At 36.2% G+C, this 13297-nt stretch overlaps 1 protein-coding gene across 1 annotated transcript; it reads right to left on the reverse strand.

The window, feature by feature from the left end:
* Positions 1–2956: 2956 nt before the first annotated feature.
* On the reverse strand, positions 2957–12122 carry LOC128985003 (titin-like). Its single transcript, XM_054404377.1, has 4 exons — positions 11399–12122; positions 9303–9312; positions 8529–8583; positions 2957–4131 (listed from the first exon to the last, which is right to left on the reverse strand). The coding sequence occupies exons 1-4, from the start codon at positions 12120–12122 to the stop codon at positions 3292–3294; spliced, it is 1629 nt and encodes a 542-aa protein (XP_054260352.1). The 3' UTR covers positions 2957–3291.
* Positions 12123–13297: the final 1175 nt, after the last annotated feature.

The following is a 13297-nucleotide window of genomic DNA, read 5'->3' on the forward strand; positions in this document are numbered from 1 at the left end:
GATGTTAGATATGAAATGTGTATGATAAAGAGTAAACTCTAGTAACATCATGATTTATACCCCCTACTGTCGCAAGTGTTTGAGCGACAATCCTTTCTAACTGATTTGTCTATCTAATCAAAACTAAAATTATAGACGAAATTTAATCTTACATATTGGGGTTTAAACTTCACTGCTATTGTGCCTTATTTGTTCAAATTGTGATTTAATATTGCATTTTCTCAAAATATCAATCAATTCAATCAATCTATCAATCAATCAATTATTTAAGATGGGGACGCCACTGTGCGTATTTTAACCCTAGAAACCCTATAATGGTAGAATTGTATCATATAAATTTATAAGCTGTATTTCAGAATTCGTATTTAAAAGCGTTATAAGTTTAGTTTATCGGCTACTAAAGGTACATCTGACCGAATTACAGCGGGTCGCGCAAAGTGAGCCAATCTCATAGCTTTTTTAGCTGAGAACGTACCATAAACAAGAAGGCCTATCTATTGAATACATAGCTTAAAACTTCAACTTTAACTCAAGAATTACGGTTTCATAAGGGATTCGAGTGTATCAATACCAGACTGGATTCATTCTAGTCCCTTTAACATAATATTTCTAAGTCCGTAAGGTTTGTTTGACAAACACACGCGACCGTGGAAACAGTTACACAGATGAAGTACATTTTAATATTTACGATAATATTGTCAGACGTAAATTTCTTTTTAGCAGGATTTAAATTGATGTTTAGAATAATAATAGTAATGATCAAATACTCCAGAAAATAACATAATTGTAGATCTATTGGTACTTAAAGAAAATATACAGGGTGAGTTTTTAATGATTCCCCCTCCTCTACTTTTTTCTACATTTCTTAAGATATCAACTCCGGACCAGGTCAGATCATTAAAAACTAGTAAGTACTTAATTTTGACTGGGTATAAATCTTTGACCGCTATATTGGATCCGCCATATTGGATACAAAAAATATTTTCACATGTAAAGGTGGGGTTGTGACCCATCGTTTCAAACTAGCTTTATACGCTGAATACGATGCTGCAATCTGTTTTTCAAAATCTTAATCCGTTAAAAAGCTATTAGGAATTTTCTAAAATAATATTTTGTATCCAATATGGCAGATCCAAAATGGCGGCTGAAAATATCTAAGTCGTCAAAAAGAAAAAAATATTACCCGAAAATGCTGAGTGGGCTTTTCCTATAAAATAATTGAGACTAGGGGCATATTTTAACATTAGGGTATAAAAGAACTGATTAAAAATAAACTTTCAAAAATTCATTATAAATTTTCAACGGATCAATATTTTGAAAAACAGATTGTGGCATTGTACTCAGCGTAAAATTTTAGTTTGAAATGGTTGGTCACAACCCTACCTTTACATTAGAAAAAACACTTTGTATGCAATATGGCGGATCCAATATGGCGGACAAAAATGTATACCCAGTCAAAATGAAGTACTTACTACTCTGTAATGATCTGACGTGGTCCGGAGTTGATATCCTAAGAAATGTAGAAAAACTTAGGGAGGGGGGACTAATTTAAAACTGTATAACTTAAAAATTATAATTATTGGTACGAATTAAAACATAACAATTTCCAAAATTCCAAAACAGCTTTCTTTCAAATTGTTAATGTAAGGTTGTTATGGATTATGGGTAAATTGACTGCGCTACATTGGATGTTCGTCGATGATGAAATATTAAATATGATAAATTTCATTTCTGTTTAAGCTAGTTTATTTAAACCACTATAAACTGTAGTCCAACCATCGTGGCAGCAATCCTAAGTACTCACTGTCTCGGGTGTACTGGTCGTAGATCTAAGTGCATGTTCGCTAGCTATTAACTTATTCAAACAAAATTGTACGAAGCAACCTTTAACTTGCTTAATGGTGTGACGAAGGTATTTAATTACATCAGTTTCTAGGTCTAGGTTGGAATATTAACAGACTTAGTATATTAAAAATATGAATCAAAGAAGATTTTTATTTTTATGTTGTCGAATTTCTTTGTCTATGAGGGTTTACCAAATCTTTAAATTGGCTCAAATATTATGAATTGGCCTTGGATCGGAAGTGAGCTTGGACTCATAACAACCTGGGCCCATCAGCCAATTTACAGGTTGGCTGTTATATTTTTGAGGTTATTTCAATTAATTTAGTGTATAAATAAGATCTTAATATAATGTCTTATGGAGATTTTTTGTTTTAAAATAACTAAACGTCCAAGGCTAGCTGGTCTGTACAAAATCGGGAAGAGACTTATTTTTGAAGATGTAAATGGTATAGACATTATAGTACTTATAAAATTGAAAAAATATCTAAACTATATTCTTATGTTAGGAATCATTTTATTCACCCATCGATTTGCTTTTGAATAATCATACTAAACAAAAAAACTTGTGAGGTAGGTCCACTCGCCATTTAAAGCCTAAAATGGGAAATAATGTTTACAGAAAATATCAGTAAACCAAGTACTGATACTCCGCATTGCACATTAGACAACTCGTTGTAAATTGATATACGTAAATTACACATCAAATCATAAATATATGGAATGTATAAATATTTCTAATTTCAATATACTTTTCCATTGTAAATTATTTGGTTGTTCAGGTGCTTGTAAGTATTAATCTTGAATTCCATGTATTTTTTAGTTATTTTTGATAAGGACAAAATGAAATCTTAAAAATAAACACATAGGTGGACTGAGCTGGTAATACTGTAACTATCTTTCTGACCTGTTCGGTATAATGCTGGTTTAAAGTAACATTATTAGGACTAAATGAAAATTTGAAAGGCCTGAGTGTAGCCCCTTTGTTATTCAAAATATAGTTACTCAATATCTGCTATATAGAACTGCACCGACTGATTTGTATAGTCATGACAGAAAGCTTTCAAAAAAATATTTGGATATGATTTAAACTGTTGGGAACACATAACAACAATTAACAAGATTAAATTTATATTTTTAAACCACAATATAAAACATTTTTACAATGAAATAAAGTGACTATTCTCACTATTAGATAACTGTATAATAGTATTAATAGTTTGCGGCCAACTAAATAGAAGGAGCTTATATGGCTATTTACCTCATAATTAAGGATATTATGACACAATCTATGAAACAAAAATATGATGCAAAACAGAATTCGTTGTAGCCTAGACTTATTTATTTCCGTGTATTTCATTTAGTAGACTAATTACATTATGACACACATTATTAAACCACATTTGTTTCTATGTTGAGTAACTGAAGCCCTTGACTATGAAGGCCATCCTAGAAATGATATTGATGTTCTTGATGAAAACCATCAAAGTGATGTCCTCCGAAGTGATGTCCTCCGAAGTGATGTCCCTCGTGCTCATGATGCTTGTGGACATGGACCGGGATGTGAACCGGAACCTTGACTGGATACGGCACCTCCTTCTCCACCGGGTAGGGAACCTTCTTCTCTACGTAGATGGGGTAAGGCTTCTCCACAGGGTAGGGGACTGGCTTCTCAACTGGCACCTTGACGGGATAAGGAACTTTCTTCTCGACGGGGTAAGGGACGTGTTTGACAACAGGAACGTGATAGGGGACAGGCCGGGGGACATGCACCTTGACAGGGTAAGGGATGTGTTTCTCTACAGGGTAAGGCACCTTCTTCTCTACGTAGACGGGGTAAGGCTTCTCCACAGGGTAGGGGACTGGCTTTTCAACTAGCACCTTGACGGGGTAAGGAATCTTCTTCTCGACGGGGTAAGGTTTAGAGATGTACTCCTTGACAGGGTAAGGCACTTTCTTCTCCACAGTCACCGGGTAAGGTTTCTCCACAGGGTATGGGACCGGTCTCTCGACGTGCACCTTGACAGGGTACGGTACCTTCTTCTCCACGTGGACCGGGTACGGCACCTTCACCTCCTTCTCTATCGTGATGGTCTTCACCTCGTGGTGGCGATGGTTGCTGAAGTCGTGGCCTCCAAAGTCTCCACCACTGAACTCGTGTCCACCGAAGTCTTCTATTCCTCTCTTGCCATGTTTCTTCTCTTCTTTCTTCTCTTCTACCTTCTTCTCCTCAGCGAAGACAGCAGTCACCAACAACAAGACTAGAAGACGCTTCATCTCCGCTGATGTCTACAGACGAGTGTGTCTGGTACCTAGAGTCTGGTGGGTTTTATACATCTTCAGTCTCATAACTGTGTATGTTGGTCAATGCAATGCAGACGCTTCCTAATTCCACGCATGTATGGTGTTAATTTACGGTTCGTTACTTCGTTATAATATTCCGCCGTATAGTGTTTGTGTAAGAGTAAATGTTCTTCTTATACATGAAATACACCGTTAATCCGTTGACTACTATTAGTAATAAATAATGAATGCTCTAAACAGTAACACTTGTTATGTTACCGATACTATGTGGTTAAATCCTTTTTTCCTTCTTCAAATCGTTATAAAACAAAAGTCTTGCCTAATATTACTTTTAGACGGTGTGAACTTATTTTTATGAACAATCGTTTTAGAACCAATTTCCATATTTCTGCCCTACGTTCCCTACAAAACAGTTGTTCTGAAACACAACCCTAGATGGCAGTGGCAGTCGTCATTGCATCATTAGACCCACCATGGGCCCTCCATTTCACGCCGGATCATATAGTGACAAAAAACGTTATATCCGGTTCAGAAGATCTAATTTTTCCAAATAGAACCGAGTCAGACATTACTGTGACAACCTTATCTCCTGGAGTCAGATATGTAGCTATTGACAAAGGTGAAACTGTATTACATCCGCTTATAAATGCTATCATTGTTAGAGTTTTTTAATTCGTGTTAATCTCAAATAGTTATTGGAAGTCTGAGGCTTTAAATTTATAAGTATGGATTTTGCCAATGTTTGGTATTCAAGACTTTGTATAAATATTGAAAATTCACTAATAAATTTTATGTGTCGAAAAGTGAATGCTGCAAAACTGTTTTCGAACCAATGATGATTTACTCGAATAATAATTTTCATAATCATATATTACGTTAAAAGATTTCGAACGACTACACAAAACTATTCTTAACTTAAATGTAACTATGCTCTTGTTATCATTATTTTCCTACTTCTTTTTCCATTTCTTCTTTATTACTGGATTGTAGAGTACTCATATTTTGAAGGATATTCCGCTACCCTAAAAGTAATATCATCTTTTGAACAAAATTCATATAAGCATATATCGTGGGGTTATTGATCAATACACAGTTATATAAATATGATTATTTTACATTTATCTAACCAATTCTCTATGGATTCCAGTAAAATTGCATTTATCCATATTCATTTTGAATTACGGTATTTGGTTCAGTAAAACTGGCTAAAATTATTCTTAACGAGCTTATTAACTCGAAAATCACTGCCTGAATTGAATTCTTCATAGGAAGTTCAATTTTTCTATAGAGACATTACTAACTCAATATTGAGTGTAATGTTTTCCAGGTATCTTTTAATTTTGATGAGGTCATTTTAACTTCTTAGTAAACAAAGTTATACTCCATTACGGTGACTTCAATTACCTTTTTTGATGGAAATTAAATTGAAGTTATTTTATCATAATATGAAGGCTCTGCCTTTTCTTTCTAATAACTACAACTTGTCCTTGGTAGCAAAGTTTTTTTCTTCAATAATTCATTTTCACATTTAAACTCTTCTAAAAACCTTCTGATCATAAGCTAAAATCACCCAGACTACTCGCCATTTCCCAGACTCGGCCTACAAGCTGCAAGTCTCGGCTATCAGCTATATGGTACATTAGCATTAGCATAGGTATAGGCTTGAAGCTGCTTGAATACCCATTGTTGCTGCCAGCTCTAAAAGGACCGCGTCTGGCTATCGATCACCGATTGGTCGTATCTTGACACCAATAATTACGGCGAAATTAGTGAGAAACCACTGCTTATGATAGAGCTTCCAACGGCCATCCTTTGTGAAAGAGGGATACACGTAAATATGGGAAGGGCTGTAATTTGTGCCAGTTGTAAAACTATAAACTTTCTGGTGGAATTGTCTTAAGCAATCTTGACGACAAACAACTCCACGCCAAAACCTATTTTTTTTTTTTTTTTTTTTTTTTTTAGTTTCGAGTGTCGATACTGCGAGGTGACTACATCATACTGTAAACATAAAACTAGTTGTTAAGACTATGGGAGTGAGCTGGTCTAGTAGTAGAGCACGGGAACCGTAGGTTCCAGGTTCTAATCCCGCCAATAACCAAATGATTGTATTCGTGTGATAAAGTCTCGCCCCTGCAATGCTCAACAATCTGATAATGCGATGATAAGCCCCATTCTAAAACAAATAAATATACTTCGTTTCCAGCTACATTTAAGTGCAATGTCGACTTGTGTTATTTATTTTGGGGTTAATTATGATGGAAGGAAATCATGTATTTTCCTTCCACCATGGGGGTTAATAATGTGTGTTCATTACTCTTTGGTAATCGTATGTAACCAGAAGATAAATCAATGGTTTGCAGCCGGGCATTTATAGTAAGTAAAAATAGTTTGGCATTTATTTGGTGAAATACCACAAAATAAATAGTAAACAGAACATAGAACTCTACGTAAACCGTTCAGAAACGTGTCTTAGAACAGTTTTCAGATAGTGAGGATGTTTGAGGGAGTATGTTTAACTTATGTGAAAATTGGTGTAAATACCTTTATTAGCAATCCAAATTGTTGCTATGATGCAACTAGTTTCTACTTTACAAAGTCATCTTCGAGGTCATCAGAAGGTCGTCAATACACATAATGCAGTATACATTTGTACACGAACACGGACGTAGATACGATAAAAATGTACATTTATTTACAACGAGTGAAAGACTATATTATGATATGTAATTGTAACAACGGTATAGGGATGATGCGTCACGACCGGATGGATGTAGCGTCTAGACTTAAACGTATGGTTCATATAATGGATTGTATTAGTAAAAATCAGAAACTTATTTATTTTTTTCGATTCTGGACCCACTTGTCCTTGATCATCATGTTTTTAAAAAGTAGTCTTGGTGAAAAAAACCTGGTTTTTTTTAGCAACAAAGCTACACAAGGTGTAGCATTTACTCCATTCTACACCCATATTTCTCCAATATAGGCTACTAATACTTGCAGTTATAATCATTTTCCATTACGACACACGAGGTAGAGAGAGAGAACGCCATTGGCTGATTGTCACATGGCTGTCATTACATGGTGACAAGGTCAAACAATAAACCAGACTAATAAGGTTCAAATTCGCGTGTAACTTATGGGAATTGAGTCAGCGCCACGTCCGTCATCGACTTTACTGCCCTTAGATGTCGTCACTTTTCACACGTCTTGTGCTCTTTGGCCCAAACTGATTGGTTTTCAACATCATGAATATGATAATCATAAAATATAAGTACCTTTAGCCCTAAAGCCCCAAGGCAAGTTGTGCCTACGTTATTAGAAAACAAGACACAATCAAGAAACTCAATGAGTGTAAAATACCACAAGAATCTGCACTAAGTTTTCGTACTATTATACATCAAAACTAGGCATTAACAGGGGTATTGTACAGGTTGTTGCATTCGTTTATCATCAAAGAATGATTTAAACCTTCTGTAAAGTTCATCTCGCAACTCTTAGTGTTAAGTGTAAAATAAGCACCATTGACCTTTCGATGAATTTTAAAGCTGACTTGTAGATTATAATAGTAAAAAATCACCATGAAAAATTAAACGTAGCTCCCTAAAATGCAAAGGTTAAATTAAAATGGTGGACTTTTTAATTTAAATATTAAGTTTTGTGAATGTATCACTATCAAAGGTTCAATAGATTTAAATATTGATCAAAATATCGATAGTTAGTGGTTGAAAATGGCAATGTTGACATCCAAACGTAGTGTATTAACTACTCAAAATGCAATGGTTTCTAAACCATGTTAAATCTCCCTTGTGAATCAGGATGCTAGGTTGTGTAATTAAGGTAAGCAAACGCGTCAAAAATTCGATGAAATAAAGATATTAGAAATCCTAGCACATTTATTACACCGCAATCTTTACTAATTTCACCCCAAATTCCCTGTAAACACAATCCTTAATTATCTGGTTATTCGAGTAAACCAACTGAATCCATTTGGAAGATGATTTAGAAGGAACGACGCACCGGTCTTTAGGTCTTCCCCTGCAGCGCAGTCTAAGTGCATTACGAAATTGTTCAAATTAGTAGTGTAGGCTCCGAATATCAGGAAACATCACTAAAAAGTAGTTTTGAGCCTGTGTGGTCTGCCACGCCCAGCATAGGGTTAAACCAACAAATGAATTGTTTCATAGTCATTCATTAAAGACGCATTAGCCCCCCTCAAGTATGACATTTTTTATCTGTGAGAACGAGCGGTCACGAACCCGGTGACATTGGACATAACTCCTTCCTCGTTGAGGGGTACTCAAGTTTGGTGGACGAATTTTGGTTGATTTATCATTTACTAGTACTCACTTTTACACTCTACTTAACTGATTTCTATGTACGACACCGTTTTCTCTTACATTGTGTGGGTTTCTCTCATGTGGCTCTTCTGAAACACTATGGAGTTACAATATAAATTTTAAAAAAGGTTTACATCTTTAATCAATGGTATCGTAATCATTATATAGAAAACATTCTATCTACATTAATTTCAAACTTTGAAAAATAGAGTTTCACCACTTTATTTGAAGTAAACTTATCATAGGCAATTAATTTTACTAATAGGACTATAATGTTTTTATATTACCTGCATATGTTAACATTTTATTTTTAACCCTTAATCAATCCCAAAATCCTCTTGTATTTTTGTTAAAAATTGCTGTATTTGTCTCGTATATTTGTTTTCCCCGAAACCACAATTTTTTTTTTACTATGTTGAGTTTGGTTTTACATGGTTTTACGACTCAACGCCTTCAGATTAATCCTAAAAATCCAATAAAACACTCTCTATTCTATAACAGAAATAATAACGTCAAACAAAGTCAGCAATCGTTCTATTTTAAATCTATAGGTAGTTTAGTTAAAAGTTGTTAATTTTATTACAGCTTTCGATAGTTGTATAGCTTCTAAACTGTTGTTCCTACATCTAGAGTTCTGTCCTTCCGTAGGTTGGTAGCTGAGGGTGCGGTATGGAGAATCAAGGGGTGTTTTCTTCACACCCCGCCATTTACAATAATTGTTCAACCACCGACCACCCAAGGGTAGTGGTAGGAAGCGTTTAACTCTTTAGCTATCTCCGGCAATCTAGAAAATTGTTTAAAATGGGTTCATCTTACCCTGAGGAACCTACAATTACAACGAAAGTCAAAAAGTTCATATCACCACATGGATGTATGTAAAAATTAATTAAACTGAATATTTGGGATTTTATTTTTTAAGATTGTTCACGTATAAACACATAACACACAAGCTACAAAAAATACACACAATTTTTGAATTGGTGTGATTGGGGGATTTTGTATAGAGGGTTTCCTATACAAAATGCATAGCGATGTAATAGCAAGCCCAATATCGGTTCAGTTGCATAGTTGCAGAACATTTGAATTCAGTACGAGGAACTTGCAACTAGACTTTCATAAAGTTCAAAATATACAGAATGGCGAGATGGAAGTAACATTTGATGGAACTTAATATTTTGCATCAAATTTTAAATCAGATGAATAAGGAAACGGTTAGTAACTCTCGTAACACCATATCATTGACCATAGCATAACAGTTCTTATTTTGATTGCACAGTGATGTAATAGCAGAGTTGAACTAGAGCTGGCACGTGGTCGAAAACTTAACCAACGGTATGTATTGTGCAAATTTCTCTATTTTCACCCCACGCTGTAAATAAAACATGTATTGGAATTTCTTCAATTTGTTTTGATTTTCTGTTTATCTTGTTGTTATTTCGTCACCAACATGGCAACCCATAAGGCCCGTGTTAATTTTTTTAAATTTTAAATTTTGTGTGCTTACTGTATTTTTAAGATTATTTTAATTTATAAAGCGATTCTGCACATCAATAGGCAAATATCTTTCTAACAGTGTGTGTAGATATTCCCTGCGATGTTTTCATATACATATTGTAGATTGTACATAATTGAATCTTTCTGGAGAAAATTGTTCACTAAAAAGAGACAGTTTTGGTTGGGTTCATCGCTTTATGTACAATGTACATTGAATATTACTTTTAGCTTCGATAATGTTGTTCGACTTACCTATATGTAATTTTGCTAAGCTCTTAAAAAAATATGAACTAAATTTAGTCTCCTAAGTTTAATTCTCGTAAACAATTTAAACAGAAATAGTTTATTAATCAGTAAATAGGGTTTGTTAGTAAAATTATAAAAGCCAAATGCAAGGAAAGATAGATCCAGTTTCGGACCATCAAAAAGATTCTAGCCTAACTCGGGAACGAACCGTCAACTTTCAACCTTCTAGCTCCTCTTGAAAAGCGTTCCACTCTAGTGAACGAGAGCCACAATACAAGTTAGATAAAACATGCGATTCCTCTCGTTCAAAGTACCCACAGCATTTCACTTCTCAAACTATGACCAAGTTTCTAGAGATCCCCTTGTACACACTCCATTACAAGTACGTAGAGGAGCAGCTGATCAACTACCAACAACACGCGCTCGTGGACGTCTAATCGCGGATTATAAAGTGGAGCGATCAAAAAACAAAAACACAAGTACAATGGGAGCGGGGCAAAAGCGCGGGACCAATTAGAACAACACGCGCCAAATAATTCACGAGCGTTCGTCTCTCGCTACAAACATCGGGGTGTTGGATTATTGAGAGGCCCCGGGGGCGTTACACTGGTCCAACTGACGAAGTTATTCATGGGTGGATCAGATTGTGGAAGAGTTTCGCCTCTGTCATTCGGGACAGAAAATGTTATTGTTTGTTTTAATTTGAATTGTTATTAATTAGTTCGAATCATCTTCACTATGTGACTGGCACAAATTTAAAAGGTATTTCAGACAGTGATTTTACTTTAATTCTAAAATAAAATCCACAATTATAGTCTAATATTTAAAGTTGATTTTGAAAGCGTGCTAGTATATAATTAACCGTTCGTAAATATGAAATAGAATCAATCTATCAATTTCCATGTGGTACATGTGATCAAGATATGATGTAATCTTAACTATCGGCACAGACAATTAAGAGCCACACTGTTTCTGTTAAGCCCATTGGGCTTGGCAAAGAAGAAAAAACCTCTTTGATAGGGTTCCCATTAAATGTAAATTTAAATACACAAACAATCAGGTGAAAAGGGAAGAATGATATACGCTAGCATTTACTTAACAAACATAACTATATTCGGATTCATTACGGTGTTTGTACAGTTTTTTTTTATGGTTTTGCATTACTTAAAAACTATGAAATTCGTCAAAATCGTGTCCATACTCATGTCCATACTCATGACCGATCTCGTGGTGATGGTGATATACAGGCACCTTGACAGGGTAAGGCACCGGCTTCTCTACTGTATAAGGCACCTTCTTCTCCACAACGACCGTATAAGGCTTGGGAACAGACACAGGTACGGGCTTCTCCACAGGCACCTCTACCTTGTAAGGCACCTTCTTCTCTACAGTGTACGGGACATGCTTGACGACAGGCACGTGGACGGGGTATGGTTTGTCCACAGCCACTTTTACAGGGTACGGCACGTGCTTCTCCACCGTGTAAGGAACTTTCTTCTCGACGACCACGGGGTAAGGTTTAGGGACGTGGACGGGATACGGCTTGTCGACGGGCACCTCGACCGGGTACGGCTCCTTCTTGTAGACCGTGTAGGGCTGCGGGACGTACTCCTTGACTGTGTACGGCACTTTCTTCTCGACATAGACGGGGTACGGCTTGGGCACGTGGACCGGGTACGGTTTATCGACTGGCACCTCCACGGTGTAAGGCACTTTCTTCTCGACGATGACAGGGTACGGCACAGGCACCTTCTTGGTCACCGTGATGGCTTTGACGTGCTCGTGATGATGTTGGACGTGGTGATGGAAGTGTTCGGCGGAGGCTAGCGTCAGAAGACACAGTGTTGCCAGTAGAGCGGCCATCCTTGCTGTGTGCTCTTCCATTACACCCGGCATATTATATACTTTACGATTTCCTGACATGTATGCCATTCTTTGCTAATACATCCTGACATGCAACATTCTTGTTATTATGTGCAACCTCTTTCCTACCTAAATTCTTCATATTAAACTGATATTGTTTGAAATGTTTCTCAATCGGTCCCAATTTCTTTTAACAAAATTTTTTTCTAACTCCATTCGAAAATATTAGTGTATATACAATTATTAAATGGCCACACACATGAACATATTCCCGTTACCACTCAAACACATAGTTTTCAATCTTGAACATCCATTAAACTTGACACATTGACCTAATAAGACAGACTTTGTCATCTTCCAATGAAACCACGAAAGCCCCTTTGTTCAACAAGATGGGGTGTTTCTTTTATATTAATTCCTCTTTGATTATCAGGCCCGGAGGATCAATTATGCAGAGGTAGACACAAGAAGCGTGGCTAGCAACATATGGTGATGCTCCCTCAACCTTGACCTACCCAAGCTAACCAACACCCCCGAGCTCCCCGTGACTCGACATTTGTTGTTGTCGGCGGCGTAAAGGCGCGTGCACCAGGTCATGCTTGAGCGCGTTTACTAGCTAATACTATAAGGGTGAATTTACGGATGAATTCACAGTTTTTCAGTAGTTTCTCATGAACTCAGAATAGACTTGTGAAAATGATTAAACGCGTTTTGGTGTAAGACTTTTTCGTATTGATTTCGTGTTTTCCTAACTCACCAGAGGGTTGAGTCGATGATTTAGTTCTTGTTAAATTAAACTTGGCCTTGAGTTGAATTAGTTACATTTCAATGAAGCAATGGCCTATTCTGTTTAAGTATAACAGTAGGATTTTACAAAATTATCAAAGCAAACACATTTTAACTAAACCTTGGCTGACACCATAGTGCAACTTTCCATAACACAATACTATAGCCTTAAATTTAGAGTCTCTTGCTTTTGAATTTACTCAAAGGAAACAACCGTGATGCATTTAAATTAAAAGTTAGATAAAAATGTCAACCTTATAACTTTCAGGAAGTAGCTTTAAACAAATGCTACAGTTACGGGGGTGATTAGGGAATAACCTTGGGCGGAAGCGGGTGAGGGAGGAGCGGATGTCTGGCCAATACAAACACATTACAGCCCTGTAATCACGGGGTGACGATCGATTTGATCAGATCAGCAGTGA

The sequence above is a fragment of the Macrosteles quadrilineatus genome, unplaced genomic scaffold, assembly GCF_028750875.1.
Source record: "Macrosteles quadrilineatus isolate MER2022 unplaced genomic scaffold, UCM_ALF_1.0 Scaffold_2__2_contigs__length_208266976, whole genome shotgun sequence".
In the NCBI taxonomy this organism is placed as follows: domain Eukaryota; kingdom Metazoa; phylum Arthropoda; class Insecta; order Hemiptera; family Cicadellidae; genus Macrosteles; species Macrosteles quadrilineatus.

Coding starts and splice junctions, on each gene's coding strand:
- LOC128985003 (XM_054404377.1), bottom strand. CDS start 12,122: ATGCCGGGTGTAATGGAAGAGCACACAGCAAGGATGGCCGCTCTACTG. Junction 4,132..8,528: donor ATGTAAGAGAAAACGGTGTC/GTACATAGAAAT, acceptor ACTCGTCTGTAG/ACATCAGCGGAGATGAAGCG.